The sequence below is a fragment of the Miscanthus floridulus genome, chromosome 5, assembly GCF_019320115.1.
Source record: "Miscanthus floridulus cultivar M001 chromosome 5, ASM1932011v1, whole genome shotgun sequence".
NCBI classification, from domain to species: domain Eukaryota; kingdom Viridiplantae; phylum Streptophyta; class Magnoliopsida; order Poales; family Poaceae; genus Miscanthus; species Miscanthus floridulus.
The window spans coordinates 46083952-46096748 of NC_089584.1; the positions used below are offsets into that span (position 1 = coordinate 46083952).

Here is a 12797-nt window from a genome sequence, read left to right on the forward strand (position 1 = left end):
GGAGCTCTAATGTGTGCTAAGTATTAGAGCGTATGCTCTGTGTAACTTTAGAGTTCTAGAGCTATTGAGGTTCGAATAATCGGCCAGTGAGAGCGTCCTCTAGAGAGGAGAGAGTTCATCCCTTTTTATAGTTGAAGGGGATGGCCTTATAAGTCAGAGAGAGAGAATGGATACGTATGCTACCTAGTCTTGTTGCCCACGCTGTCGGGTACGAGATAGTCATCGATGCCCACAATATTGTTTATGTCAGACGCATGTGGAAGGTCTTACCGTGTTCACCTAGTATGGCAAATGTCGACACCAACAATACTATAAGGCAAATGTTGACGCCCACAACACTGTTTGGGTGGGTTCTGACACGCCTGGAAGCTTGCATAGTACCTGTCTAGCATGGCCTAGTGGCACTGTCCTATAGGTGTGCAGGGTATGGTAGGTATGGTCCTCGGTATTGCGGTTGACTTGAGCGCCTTACCTTATCTGCTCTGCCTGATCCTTGGGTCCTTACCGAGCGGGCGTCCCTGGTCGACCGTTCCCCGTCGGCTCCGACCGTGTTGGTCGATGATGAATCACAAGCGAAGGCCCGGTGTATCTCTGGTCAAAAAAGGAGGTCGGAGTCAGACTGTGTCCCCACCTTAGCTAGGCCTTCTGGTCGGGGATCAGGTCGTTCCCCTGGCCTATCATTATGTATTCAGGCCAGCCCGGAAGGCACGTGTTGTCGCGATGTCGTCTAATGGGCCGAGTGTTTTGTAGGGGAACAAATCCATTAGGGACCTTGGGTTTATGAACCCAATAGAATATAAATACCAAAGTGAAATCAACATGATAATATCAGTTTAGAAATACCACATGTGAAAACCAGTTTGATTTATACCACTTGCAATAGATGGTAGATATTAGAAGTATGATGCTTAACTCCGGGGACTCCACTTTCCTTGCAATGAGACTACTACACACATGATAAGCTTGAAAATGTGTTAGTCTCGAAGCATCCAACTTGTAGAGTAACCTCCCCCTTAATTTATGCACACAAGTATGGAATACTTGTAGGAGACATGCACATTGATTTTAGAATAAAAAATACCACTTGAAAGATGACATCACATGAATGTGAGAATCATTTTCAAAGGTGATATTCGAGAGAAATTATCTACAATTTAGACTTTGGCACATATTAGATGAACAATTGTAAAATAAGCTAAGTGCCTTGCTCCTAAACAATTTAAACCATGTAGGTTTGCTCCAAGAGTTAAGAGTGAAACCGAGCAAGCCTACCATATGATTTACCTAGTGTATGCATGACAAAAAATTTAAGCATGCAAATGCAAACCCAGGCATGAAAAGGAACTAGATGATAATTGAAATTGTAAGAAATTAAATCTAGTTACCTATTATGGGAAGGGGAATTTTGGTCCATAGTATTCACTAACCCACTTGGCAATTGACATGATCCAATGTGATGCACCCCATGAAATGCACCCATACTTTGCCAAGTCTCCAAATTCCCCAAAGTCCCTCGAACTTCTTATTTCCCTTTCGGGATCCAAACCTTCTTGGTGCTTTTCATGTTGGAAATGATCTCCTTTGGCACCCAAACACGTTTGGCCCCATGTTGGCTTGCTTGTTCACCTTGATGGCCACCACCTTGTCATTATTCTTCTTTTTCAAGAGATAAGGCGTGGAGGCTTTTTTGTCCACCTTATTGGTGTAGGTGTTGGAGAACTTGCTTGTTTGCTTTTTCTCTTTCTTCTTTGCTCCTCCCCCATTTTTCACCTTACACTCATAGAACTTGTGGCCTTCCTTGTGGCATACGTAGCAAACCACGGTTTGTCTTTCATCAAGCTTCTTCATTCCCTTGACGGTGTTATCTTGATGAAGTTGGGTTTGCTTTGTCTTGCCTTTCACTTGAGTCAAGTCCTTGGTGAGGCGAGCCACTTCTTGCTTGAGTTGCTCATTCTCTATTGCAACCTCTTGTGTGCATGTATCTACAATAACTTTCTCAACACAAACTTGGTTGCACAAGGGTGAGTCTAAACATAAATTATTGCAAGAAGTAGAGGCATCCTTTTTAGGCATGTCAAAAGTTGAATCTTTCTTTTTAGGTGCCTCAGTGGGGTAGAACCGACGGCTTCAAGATTAGCAACTTTATTAGTTAGCTCATCACAATGTTTGCACATAGTTTCTATTTTAGCAAGCAAACTTTATAAGCATCTTGTGAGTTAGCAAACTTTTTCTTTAATTTTTCATTTTTCTTTACAAGTTGCTCATTATTGATTGTGTAATTATTTGTGTTTGCACTAGTCTCAAATTGCTCAATTTTAGTAGATAGCTCCATATTAAGATTGGCAAAAGTTTCATATTGTTCAAGCAAAGTAGCATAAGCTTGTTGTGAGCTATCTAGTTTTTCTTTTAATTTTTCAAGTTTCTTTTGTTGACTGGTGCAAACTTTAGCAAAGTTAAGATTTTCTTGCACAATTTTATCATAAGAAGGTAGCTCATCATCACTATCACTATTATTATCGCTATCACTAGAGATAGACTTTTTGTTACCTCGTGCCATAAGGCACACATGAGAGGTGCTTGATGATGAGTGCTTGTGCCCTCGCCTCTTGTGAAGGTCTTCTTCACTTGAAGAATCATCCCATGACCATATTGATGTGAGAGCTTTGTCCTTGCATGCCTTTTTCTTTGTCTTGGGTGTGGGCTTGTTTGGACAAACTTTCATAAAGTGCCCCAACTCGCCGCATCCATAGCATCCTTTCTTTCTTTGCTCATTTCTTTGATTGGTGAAGATGAAATCTTGAATTTGGATGGGCGCACCCTTGATATTGAGCCTTTGGATCATCTTCTCTACCTTGTTAATAAGTTTGATTGATTCTTCATTAAGGTTGGAGGTGGAGGAGGAAGATTGATCATCATCACTTGAATCATCATCATCATCATCATCCTCATCTTCTTCTTCATCTTCACTTGAGGAGCCTGAGCTTGAGCTTGTCTCAACTTGCTTGCCCTTTATCTTCTTTTTCTCACTACATGTGAGAGCTTTGCCTTTGCTTGATGAAGATGCTTCTTCTTGACCCATCTTGCATGACATTTCAAATGCCACTATCTTACCAATGACTATGGCTAGGGTCATGGTGCTCAAGTCCTCCATATTGAGAAGAATGGTGATGATGCTTTCATATTTCTTTTGTGGTAGCACGGAGATGATCTTCCTCACGATGTCCGCATCATCTAGCTTTATTAATCCTATTGAATGGAGCTCATTGATAATTAGATTCAAACGAGAATATATATCACCAATAAGCTCATCATCATTTATTTCAAAGGAATCATAATTTTGTTTAGCTAGGCAATGTTTTTGCTCACGTACATTAGTTGTGTCGTCATGGAGCCCTTGGAGTTTTAACCAAATTTTATGTGCCGTATTTAAAGTGAACACTTAGTTAAACACATCCATGCTAAAAGATTCAAACAATCAATTCTTAGCTCTAGCATTGAAATAAATTTCTTTTCTTCACTCTTTGTGGGTTTATCGGGATTCTTAATGGGTTTCATCCTATCACGAGTGACTCTCCAAACACCCAAATCTACCGCCTCAAGGTGATAAGCCATTCTAGCTTTATAGTAGGAGAAGTTAGTGCCGTCAAAGTGCGGAGGCCTAGAGGTATCCATCCCAACCACTCTAACTAGCGTCGGCTCAACGGCGATGAAGCCAAAGGTCCAAATTGGGCCAACCGGCTCTGGTACCAATTAAAAGGAGACCGTGACGCCTAAGAGGGGGATGAATTAGGCAACTTAAAACTCTAACTCTAAACTATGGCCTCTTTTTCTAACCTTAGCAAAACCTATGCAAAATATAAATCATCTAAATGTGCAACTACGGTTTTGCTAGTGTGTTGCTATCTCTATCGCAAAATGAGTTATGCAAACAATATAAATGCGGAAGCTAAAGAGTAAGGTAGATATATGCAAACTTCCATCGATGACTCTGGTATTTTTACCAAGGTATCGAGAAGCGCGTAAGCTTCCCCCTAGTCCTCGTTGGAGCCCCTCACAAGAAATCCCTCGCAAGGGCCAAGCTATCGGTCGGGTATCTCCTTGGATAGACTCGGGCCTTCCCCATGCATAAGTGAGTCTTCGACATGCCTTCTGGCAAGCCTCTCCCGAATGCTTCCCGCTGTCTTCACTATCAAGCTTTCGGCTGAAACGCCGCGGGCCTTGTTCCCTCCGGTACATGATGACGGCCACACCACAAACGCGGTTGGTGTGATTTCGCAAGACTACAAGCCCCTCCGATGTACAACAATAGTGCGTGCAAGCACCGAGTGGTAAGAGGTATGTAAACCTCACTAAACACTAGACCTAAACCTAGAGCAAGTGCATAAGCGGTGGTCTAATCAACCTAAGCACTTCGCAAAGTACCTATGCTAATCACCTAATGAATCACTAAGCACTATGCAAGTGGAGATCACTAAAATAGTGTAACAACACCCTTGGTATGTTTCCTCAGCTCAACACTTCTCAAATGGCTGGTTGGGGTCTATTTATAAGCCCCACTGAGAAAGTAGTCGTTGGGGACGAAACCAACTTTTCTGCTACTGATCGAACGCTGATCACGTCCTGACTGGACGCGTCCGGTCGTGCCGACCATTGGAGCACGCGCGTTGATCGGACTCAGCTTAGAGTCCGGTCATCATCGACCGGACGTGTCCGGTCGCGTTGGCGTCGCTCTGGAACCTCTCTGGAATCGATCAGACGCTACACTTCGTGCGTCCGGTCGTCCAGTCTACTGTATCCGGTCACGCTGAAAACACTGCCGTGATGGTGAACAGTGTCACTGGTGCATCCGGTAACTTGCTTCGCTCAACGTCCGGTCATAGCTGCCGACGCCTGCTGTTGCCTGGCACCTGATCGGGGCGTCCGGTCACTGATAGGGCAGCGTCCGGTCACCTCTGCCGAGCTCATTTCTTCGCGATCTTGCGTCCGGCTTGGTTTCAATCTTCGTGCTTGGACTTTGCTTGACCTTGTATGTCTTCTATGCATCTTCACATGTCTTTCTTGAGGTGTTGATCATCGGATCATCACGTCGCCTTCGTCCAAGTCACGTTTTGCATCCTATTGAACTATAAAACAATCACTTATAAATCCATTAGTCCAATTTAGTTGTGTTGGTCATCAAACACCAAAATCCAAAGTAAATGGGCCTAGGGTCAATTTTTCTTACGATCTATATTTACATCGGCAGAAGTATGGTTCTCCTCTAACCGGACCAAGGTGTTCTGCTATCATCGTGCTCATTGGTTCAAGTCATTGTGTTGCCTCTCTTGTTGTAACCATAGAGTTACAAGTTAGTTCTTGGGATGGAAATTCCCAAAAGTTTGTACTTTGGTTTTAATGCTTAATATATTTGAGTTCTTATAAAAAAATGATAAGAAAGGTAACTCACTGTTCCTCATTGCTCGTTAATTAGGCAGCTCACTGTACAGTGTACACCTCGTCGTGGAGGCAACTAGACCACTGATGGGCTTCGGTCTAGCTAACAAGCCACGTAGGCGGCCCATAATAAAGTGAAATTTACGAGGGGCCCAACACCAAGGGGTGCCGTGGCCGTGTGAGTCTCGCCGCGCCTGCCGCCTCCACGCAGCTCCTCTCTCTTCCTGGTCCAGGGGCCTCCACGACTTCCCTTCCCATGGCGTCCAGGGATCTCCGGCGCCTGCTCGACGGCGTCGCCCTCGTCGCGCGCGAGGCCACGCGGGGCACCTCCCCGCGCGACGCCCTCAGGTCCGCGCTCCTTGCCGCCACCGACCTCGCCGGCCTCACCAGAGGCAACCCGCGCCGCCCGCCGCCCCCTCCAGGCGCAGGGCCGCTGCCCGCCACCGAATCCTCCCGCCCCTCCTCCGTCGTGTACTTCTCCCACGATGACGCCACGACAACGCCGCAAGATCATGCACTCGAGCGGCCCCCGCCCCCGCTGGCGCAAGATGCCCCGCACCCCGCGCGGACGCAGGAGACCGTCGAAACTGGTACAACCGTCGCCGTCGCAGCTGAACCTGCTGCCGTCGCGGCGGACAGGCCCGAAGCCGCGGCGCCTCCTCCTGAGCCCTTGCCTTTGCCCTCAGCGGCGCCTGGGGAGAAGAGGCGGCGGCTGCGGGAACGGAAGGTTCCATCCACGCCCTTTACCAGAGCACTCGGGTAAGCTATCGAACTCATATCCATTCAACTGAAATTTAAAATAATGCACGTTCTTTTCAGTTTGAGTCTATGCTCCGTCTGAATTGGAGAGATGATGAATGAATTGTGTTGTTTTTTTGGTGATGTGCTGGAAAATTAAGGTTTGCAGGACTGGGCGCCGGGCTAGCGTGGGGTACTCTTCAGGAGTCAGCTCGTCGGGTGATGTATGGCACCCCGGTGGACACAGAGGGCAAGCGGTCAGCTCTCTCCCCATTCTTGTCTGATCAGAATGCCGAGCGTGTTGCGCTTGCGCTCTGCAGGATGCGGGGAGCAGCGCTCAAGGTGGGGCAGATGCTGAGCATCCAGGACGAATCCCTTGTACCTCCACCGGTAGTATCTCAATTCTGATGCCACAGTTTTGGTCCATCCTTTTGTTTGATGCTTCATTTGCCATAGCCTTGTGATGTCCAAGTGTATTCGAAGTGATCTTTGGTCAACTTAATGTAGGTGTTGGCAGCTCTTGATATTGTTCGTCAAGGTGCTGATGTTATGCCAAGGAAGCAGCTAAATTCAGTCCTTGATGCCGAGCTAGGTCCTGACTGGAACTCCAAGTTGAGGAGTTTTGACTATGAACCGCTAGCTGCAGCTAGCATCGGGCAGGTTGGTTCCGCAGAGAAAGTTGCCCTATCTATGCTAGAAAGTTCACTAATTGTGAAATTTGAGCATTCACCTCAGCACTCTATTATACTAAATATGTTGTTGGGTGCTGCTCTCACTGTTAAGCCATATCCTTTGCTTATATATCATTTCTTCTTAATTTTAACCAGGTCCATCGAGCGGTTTTGAAGGATGGATCAGATGTTGTCATGAAAATACAATACCCTGGGGTTGCAGATAGTATAGAAAGTGATATTGAAAATGTTAGGCTACTTCTAACTTACACAAACCTCATTCCTAAAGGTCTTTTTCTTGATAGAGCTATGAAGGTAAATCTTTTCCTTCATTATTTTGATAGAAATATTTATTATTCATTCTGTTCTTTTTTTCCTCATCCTATTTCTGCCTGCTGTCTCAGCACACTTTTGCTTTTTTTTATTCTTTCTGTCAAAATTATAATTGTTGTGCAAACATAGACTAGATACTGTGAAGTGCTGCACATATGAGTATGTTATAAGCTTCTTTTCTGTATGACATGAACAATGGTTGGTCTTTACTTAATATACAAATGAAAAGAAAACCCAAAAAGATTTATGGAATTTTCAGTAGTCACATCAAGCAAGTTGCTGTCTACTGGTCTATATTGATATTTTCTATGTTTCATCTTATATTCTGGTAACAGAGTAAAAAACACTTTGATAAACGTAAAGAAATAAGCTCTTTGATATTCATGTTATACAATTCAGGTGGCAAAGCAGGAGCTGGCAAGGGAGTGTGATTATGTGCTAGAAGCAAGTAACCAGAAGCGTTACAAAGAATTGCTATGTGATGGTGATGGCTATTATGTCCCAAAGGTCATTGATCAATTGTCTAGCAAGAAAGTGCTGACCTCAGAGTTTGTTCCAGGTATTTCTACTTTTGAGTAATAATGCTATGATTTTTTTTTTGCCTTGTATTTATTGTTTGATGTTACCAGTTAATAACAATGACAATTTGCTGAGCTCTGCTCAACTAAAAATTGTAATAATCCCAGAAATTTGCATGGGATCCTTGTGAATGTGGCTTATCCATTTCAACTTCCTTGTGTATACATTGATCATGAGTGTGTGTTTGTGTGAGGTTTCCTACCTCTTCCATTGCCAGCACTAACTGTACAACCAAAGAGAGAGGTGAGGATGTTTGTTATGGAGTTTATGAAGCCTGGTTATTTTGCAGTATGGATTCAAACATATATTTGTTGCTGTGCTTTGTAATTCATACAGTTTTTTCATGAATTGAATCAGTATATGTTTACTGAAGATCCTAACAGCTTTATCTACTTGCTGGTTTAGGGGTTCCTATCGATAAGGTGGCTCAGTTAAGCCAGGAAACCCGCAATTATGTTGGTTGTAAACTGCTTGAGCTTACAATAAAGGAGTTGTTTGTCTTCAGATTCATGCAGGCATGTGCCACCTGTCATCCCATCTGCTAAATTCCTAAATAACTAGTAGTTAGAGTTGACTGGTTGTATAATTAACATCATGGTAAAATTCCATCAAATTTATAATTTGTGGTGATGTCAACACTGAAAACCTTTCGATTAAACTACTCATTTTTGCTGATCTTTAGTTACTACTACTTTGCTGCAGACTGATCCAAATTGGAGTAATTTTCTGTACGATGATGCTACAAGGAAATTTAATCTGATTGACTTTGGAGCAGCCCGTGATTTTCCAAAACACTTTGTAGATGATTATCTACGAATGGTATGAAATGACAATTACTGCATACTTCAATTGTCTCAGAGTCCAGAGTCCATTATCAGAATTTTTCCAAAACACTTTGTAGATGGTTGGTATCTGATTTGTTCTATTGTTTCTTAGGTAGTTGCCTGTGCAAATAGAGATCGGACTCGTGTCTTAGAGATGTCCCGCAGACTCGGATTCCTTACTGGCATGGAACCAGAAGTTATGCTGGATGCTCATGTCCAAGCAGCCTTTATGGTTGGTGTGCCGTTCTCAAAGTCAGGTGGTCACGATTTTCGAGCGAATAATATCACACATAGTGTTTCCAATCTGGGGGCTACCATGTTGAAGCACAGGCTGACCCCACCACCGGATGAAGTGTACAGCCTCCATAGAAAGCTGTCAGGTGCATTTCTTGCCTGCATCAAGATTGGGGCAGTTGTACCCTGCAGAGAGATCCTGTTCCAAGTTTATGAGCAATATAATTTCAGTGACGACCATTCAGATGTAGCATCTAGTGCTGGATAGTAGCATCAAAGAAATCTTGATTTTTGATGTCTCGTGTAACTGAAATAGTTCCTTGTCGGCTGCAGCTCATTTTTCCGAGAGCTTGGCAGTCACTCACTCGTAATTGGTGTCAAACGAATGTAAAAGACCTTATTCTGGGTTTGGGTTGTCAATAGTGGTGGTATTATTTGCGCAGTTTCTTAGTGGAGGAATAAAGACACATGGACCAAAGTTTAATTTTTGTTGAGTATTTTTAACAGAGTTTATGCTGTGACTGTTTTATAATCATAGTCACAGAAAATAGTGTCGAAGGCATCGACCATGTAAAAACCTATTACAAGCAGTGGTACTACGTTTCTTGACCTCATTTTCTACCTCGTTGATCTGGGGACTTTGTGACTATGTTTATAATTCCTGAGAAATTGGTTGGTGAAAATTCTTGCAGAGGCTATGAGTTCACTCGCATACTGTGTGTTTGAGCCTTAACGAACATTGGCGGCCTTAATGTATTGTAAATAATTTGTTTTCCTGTGACAATATAAAATAAATATAATTGATAGGTAGGCTGAACACAAGTTGTGGCTGTAGTTTAGTGGCAAGAATTTTGCATTTTGACCGTGGAGACATGGGCTAGGATCCCAGCAGCCACAAATTTGTTACTTTTTTATTTAATTTATTTTGTCTTAGAAACCCAACGCCCTTGGCTAGATGGCTCATTTCTCTATTTTTTGCTTTTATATATTTTGCAGAGTTGCTGTTTTCTTAGATTGCTAGACTATTTTAGCTACTTCTTACATAAGTAGTTCCATTCTTTCTTTCTTTTTTGAACTTTAAGTACTTCCATTCCAGTTAACCTAGTATGGATCTCAGGAGGTTGCCTTTTGCCTATGCAGCAAATATCTTATTCTGATTTTACAAGTTCTAAAAAATATAATTCTAGACATCAATTTATGTTCAATTATTAACGTCAATAATTTCCATTGGATCTAATTGTTTTCGAATTGCCATCTTTGCCATAAAAGAATAAATATATATGTCACCAAGAACGAAGTATGCTAGGGAGGACAACGCTATTTGTAAAAATTACATCCGGCCCTAGTGTGCCCAAACGAGGCGCATCATTGTTCTCAAACAATTTCCAAGTCTTAATACAAGATATGCAAGTCTTTTGCGAGAAAAAAAAATGTCACCAAGAAAACTCATATGTCACCGGTATGCATATGACTAAAATAGTGATTCATAGTGGCAGATAATAAGATCTAGATATTGGTCATTGGTCAAGAATAAAAACTACAACAAAAGCTAGTGTTTCAATTTGATATGTGGAAAAGAAATTTCTTATAAATTGCCAAAGACAAGGCAACAACAGTTGACATAGCCAAAGCTAGCTAGCTAATGTTTCAGTTAAGCACATGTTGCATTGGGCATATATGGAGGTGCGATAGAAGAAGAAAAGTCTAATGCAACTGGATAAAAATCATAGAGTCTCTATTTAGGTGTTATTTTTTAAATGAACAAATGTGGCGGAATAGCCATATATATGATTGTTGTGGCTTCTAGGTTTTACTTAGGTGTTATTATTTTATAAGATTGCTAGTTTGTGCACATAAGCATGGATCGATAGACTAACATTCAGTAGCGTGTAGCTAGTAGGCGAGCGCTAGCAGCGAGCTGTCACTACGGGAGAGACAAAATTCCCCGAGTGTCGCTGGCTTCCCCGAGTGCCAAAAATCGGGCACTCGGGAAAGAGAATCTTCCCCGAGTGTTGCACTCGGGGAAGAATTGCACTCGGGGAAGAGAGGCTTTCCCGAGTGCCGCAGAGATCTTGGCACTCGGTAAAGATCAGCACTCGGCAAAGGCCCTCTTCCCCGAGTGCAACACTCGGGGAAGATCGGCACTCGGCAAAGAAACATGTTACTTGACGGTTCACCCCGCCCACGCCGTTAAAACTTAAAAAAACAAAAATTCTTCCCCGAGTGCCAGGGAAGGCACTCGGGGAAGAGGCCCTTTCCCGAGTGTTAGAATAGGACACTCGGGGAAGAGACTGCCTTCCCCGAGTGCTCTGTCCTGGCACTCGGGAAAGGGCCTCTTCCCCGAGTGCCAGGGAAGGCACTCGGGGAAGAATTTTTGTTTTTTTTGTTTTTTTTTACCTCATTTTTTTGTGAGGCATTCCCACATTATTTGAAACTGTCTGTTCAAATTTGGGACAATTTTGACTTTTTTTGTTATATTTCGTTAGTTTTTTTCGTTTCGTTGAATTTTTTTGCATACTTCGAATTTGAACTGCAGGTGCATGAAATAATAGAATTTGGTGATTCAAAAAATTATATTAATGATATTTGGTGTATGTTGATGCCTTATCCAGGAACTCGCATGAAATGTCGAGCATCTTGTTGACGTAACATGACGAACAACTTGCGGGAAAAGTGTATTTAAATTATATAAAATCCGAACGAAGTCCGAAAATCACGAAACTTGTCTGGGCGTCGTGTTATCGCATGTAGAGGCTATAATAAAAAATCGAGAAGGTTTCGACGAAGTTGCGACGTCGGATGCCTAAAACCCAAACATCTCCGCAGGCCTCTACAAGTGATCACATGCGGAGATGTCTAGGTTTTAGGCATCCGACGTCGCAACTTGCTCGAAACCTTCTCGATTTTTTCTCATAGCCTCTACATGCGATAACACGACGCCCAGACAAGTTTCGTGATTTTCGGACTTCGTTCGGATTTTATATAATTTAAAAACACTTTTCTCGCAAGTTGTTCGTCATGTTACGTCAACAAGATGCTCGACATTTCATGCGAGTTCCTGGATAAGGCCTCAACATACACCAAATATCATTAATATAATTTTTTGAATCACCAAATTCCATTATTTCATGCACCTGCAATTCAAATTTGAAGTATGCAAAAAAATTCAACGAAACGAAAAAAACTAACGAAATATAACAAAAAAAATCAAAATTGTCCCAAATTTGAATAGGGAGTTTTAAATAATGTGGGAAGGCCTCACAAAAAAATTATGCACAAAAAACAAAAAAACAAAAATTCTTTCCCGAGTACCTTTCCTACCACTTGAGAAAGAGGCCTTTTCCCGAGTGCCAGGACAGGGCACTCGGGGAAGACTTAAAAAAAAGCCCAGCAGGCCTTATCTAAACCTAACCGGCCACCCCACACCCACACCCGCCGCCGCTGCCGCTCGCTGGCCCAGCGCCATCGCGCCCCCGCAGCCCCCGCCGCCGCCGCAGCTTGCCCCCCGGGCCGCGTGCCCCCGCAGCCCCCGCTGCTGCCGCAGCTAGCCCCCCGCGCCGCGCGCCCTCGCAGCCCCCGCGCCGCGCGCCCCCGCAGGCCCTGCCGGCGCGCCCCCGCAGCCCCCGCGTGAAGGGTCGAGATGGCGACTAGAGGGGGGGTGAATAGTCTTTTCTAAAACTTAATCGTGTCGGCTAACCGATACAAATGCGGAATTTAAACTAACGGTCTAGCCAAGACTACACCCCACTATATATGTTCACTAGCACCTTGCAAAGATAACAATTAAGCAATAAAGGTGCCGGGCTAGCTAGAGCTCTCCTAAACAATTCTAGGAGCAAGGTTACACAAACCTATGCCACTAGTACTTTAAGTGACAAGGGAGCTCCTACACATGCTAGTAAGCAAAAGCACAAAGCTAACTAAGCTCACTAGCAATGCTCAATAACAAGGCAACCAATGCCTAATTAGAGAGCGCAAATACTTA

At 43.5% G+C, this 12797-nt stretch overlaps 1 protein-coding gene across 2 annotated transcripts; it reads left to right on the plus strand.

The window, feature by feature from the left end:
• Nucleotides 1-5610: 5610 nt before the first annotated feature.
• On the plus strand, nucleotides 5611-9460 carry LOC136452106 (protein ABC transporter 1, mitochondrial-like). Of its 2 annotated transcripts, none has more exons than XM_066452748.1 (8): nucleotides 5611-6192; nucleotides 6333-6561; nucleotides 6679-6831; nucleotides 6999-7157; nucleotides 7575-7734; nucleotides 8160-8269; nucleotides 8457-8573; nucleotides 8691-9460. In XM_066452748.1, exons 1-8 carry the CDS (start codon nucleotides 5690-5692, stop codon nucleotides 9078-9080), a joined length of 1821 nt encoding a protein of 606 aa, XP_066308845.1. In that variant the 5' UTR covers nucleotides 5611-5689; the 3' UTR covers nucleotides 9081-9460. The 2 variants fall into 2 exon arrangements, with proteins under 2 accessions (XP_066308845.1, XP_066308846.1); XM_066452749.1 differs by having other exon boundaries at nucleotides 5779-6192; nucleotides 6341-6561.
• The last annotated feature ends 3337 nt before the right edge of the window (nucleotides 9461-12797 follow it).

Coding starts and splice junctions, on each gene's coding strand:
- LOC136452106 (XM_066452748.1), top strand. CDS start 5,690: ATGGCGTCCAGGGATCTCCGGCGCCTGCTCGACGGCGTCGCCCTCGTC. Junction 6,832..6,998: donor CTGCAGCTAGCATCGGGCAG/GTTGGTTCCGCA, acceptor AATTTTAACCAG/GTCCATCGAGCGGTTTTGAA. Junction 7,735..8,159: donor GACCTCAGAGTTTGTTCCAG/GTATTTCTACTT, acceptor TTGCTGGTTTAG/GGGTTCCTATCGATAAGGTG.